Source organism: Limulus polyphemus, unplaced genomic scaffold, assembly GCF_000517525.1.
Source record: "Limulus polyphemus unplaced genomic scaffold, Limulus_polyphemus-2.1.2 Scaffold3218, whole genome shotgun sequence".
In the NCBI taxonomy this organism is placed as follows: domain Eukaryota; kingdom Metazoa; phylum Arthropoda; class Merostomata; order Xiphosura; family Limulidae; genus Limulus; species Limulus polyphemus.
Window position 1 is genome coordinate 80,070 of NW_013668828.1, and position 2,111 is coordinate 82,180.

Sequence of the window (2,111 nt, forward strand, 5' to 3'; positions counted from 1 at the left end):
CACAATTACTTCTACAGCTACCTTATAGGGAGGAGGAGGGTCTTTCCTTGAAAAAACAAAAATATTAGACCTCACCTGTGGTACACGAGCAGTTGTACCATGTTTTGTCCCACCACCTGGTGAGTGAGGTATGAAAACAATTTTAAACATGATGCTTTTGAGTTCCTGAATGGTTCAAGGAAAACAAAATTTGATGTTAGATTTGGGTTCAGTGAAATTGATGACCTACTCATGCCTGGATGACCGACCAAACAGGCAAATTTTATCCTCCCTTATAGAGGATTAAACCATTACCACTCCAAGTTTCGTTCTACTAACTCCAGAACTGTGCAGGTAGAGTTTGCAAACAAATTCACAAAATCAAAAGATGAATTAATATAAGATTGGATTATCACTGTGCAAGCTAATTTGTTACGGAAATGGTGCTCTTCCCAATTTATCTAGATGTAACCACGTATATGTATATATATATGTGCATGTGTGTATATCACTTTTAATACAAGTACATCATCAATATGGTAACTTTTTTAAAAATCTGTTCATCTAAAATTCTATCTCAGGACAGCTTAAATGAATTTTGGAAAATTCATAATAACAGAAATAGATTAAGAACTGACCATATAATAAACAGACACAACTAGTCTGTTGTGAGGCTTATTAGAAAATGACTGAAATAGTAAACAAAATAACAGGTCACAAAACTTTTAAGAAAATAAAGAGTGAGAAGCTATTTATTATAAATTTAAAATTTACATCATTAAAAAATATGTATATTTATTCATTGAAATTAAACCCAAAAACCTATCCATAGTAGAATAGTTTTAAATATACTAACCCATGTCTTTTTAGATGTAGGAAGGAACAAGTATTCTCGCAGTAGCTTCTCAAAGTGACTGTCGTAAAATTCTGCTGGACTGTAGACATCTCCATCTTCATTCTAGTCCAATTAGCAGTGTTAATATATTTTTTTATGAAAAGTAACACTTACTATCATAAGTCACAGAATTTTAGAGAAGAAAATATTTCTTTCTTAGTTGCTATTTGATCTGTAAGTATTTATATGAGTAATCAATTCAGAAACATCAACTTTTACAATAGCCAAGTTCTAATTTTAATAATTATTTTAAAAAAATACATTGTAATTACTAAGATCAGAATTTTCCTACTGTAAAAATCGCTGTTATTGCATTTTTAAATTATTTATTCAGTTCATTAAGTTTCTGAATAAAAATTCCCTTTATGTTTATGTGCTAGAAGCTGGAACATCAGCTAATGAAGAAAACAATGTAATGTACTGAATTAAAAGAGGCAAGTTTAAATACATAAGTTGTAGCATTACATGCCACGAAAAAGTGGTCAGGCCATGGTCTGACTGGCCTTAACACTTCCTACAGCCCTGGACATTCGTGTTGTTTCCATTTATACAAAAATTGGCAAAATACAACAACAGTACTGAAGTACTTAATTTTTTTATTTTGAACCAATAATTTTCTTTTAATTTTGGAAAAGGGAACAAACATCGGGTCTTTTCACACATGAATTCTATACAAATAAAATATTAATTAACATTATATGCTGTATTTACATTGTAAAATATTTACACTCTTCTAAGCACATTGTAATATTTACTTAAATATTTCTATTGAGATACCAAATTAAATACTGAAGGGAACATATAAAAATAAGAAAACTTTCCAAAAAATACAGAACTTCTAAAATTATTGCTACATACACCAAAGTATTAATTTTTCCTTTAGCGTAATGCAAGAGTTAATTCTTACTAAAAATGTTTCAAATATAAACCCTAATTCTAGACAGAAAAACCTGTATTTATAAAGATGAGATTAGAAAATACCAATACACACAAATCTTAAATCATCATACAATATTTGAAAATTATATTTGGCTATTTTTTTAAAATCTTAAGTCCAAAAGGTTAACAGTGATAATACATAAATAATAAGAAGACTTCATATATTTTGACTATTCATATGCATTGCACACAGAGTCATTTGGTATCATTACATTCATCATAAGAGCTATAGCATCATAGGAAAGTTTCAGTGGATAATAAACTATACTGTATGTGCATCATGTATTATATATATATA

The 2,111-nt window shown here is 29.0% G+C and overlaps 1 protein-coding gene across 1 annotated transcript in view; it reads right to left on the reverse strand.

Annotated features, from left to right (window-relative positions):
• LOC106468913 (telomerase protein component 1-like) overlaps nucleotides 1–2,111 on the reverse strand; it is a 101,432-nt gene that overhangs the window by 70,291 nt on the left and 29,030 nt on the right. The window contains exons 15-16 of the mRNA XM_022397317.1: nucleotides 836–937; nucleotides 76–165 (exon numbers count right to left, since the gene is read on the reverse strand). Of these exons, the coding sequence (XP_022253025.1) occupies nucleotides 76–165; nucleotides 836–937 (192 nt within the window). The remainder of the gene's footprint in view (nucleotides 1–75; nucleotides 166–835; nucleotides 938–2,111) is intronic.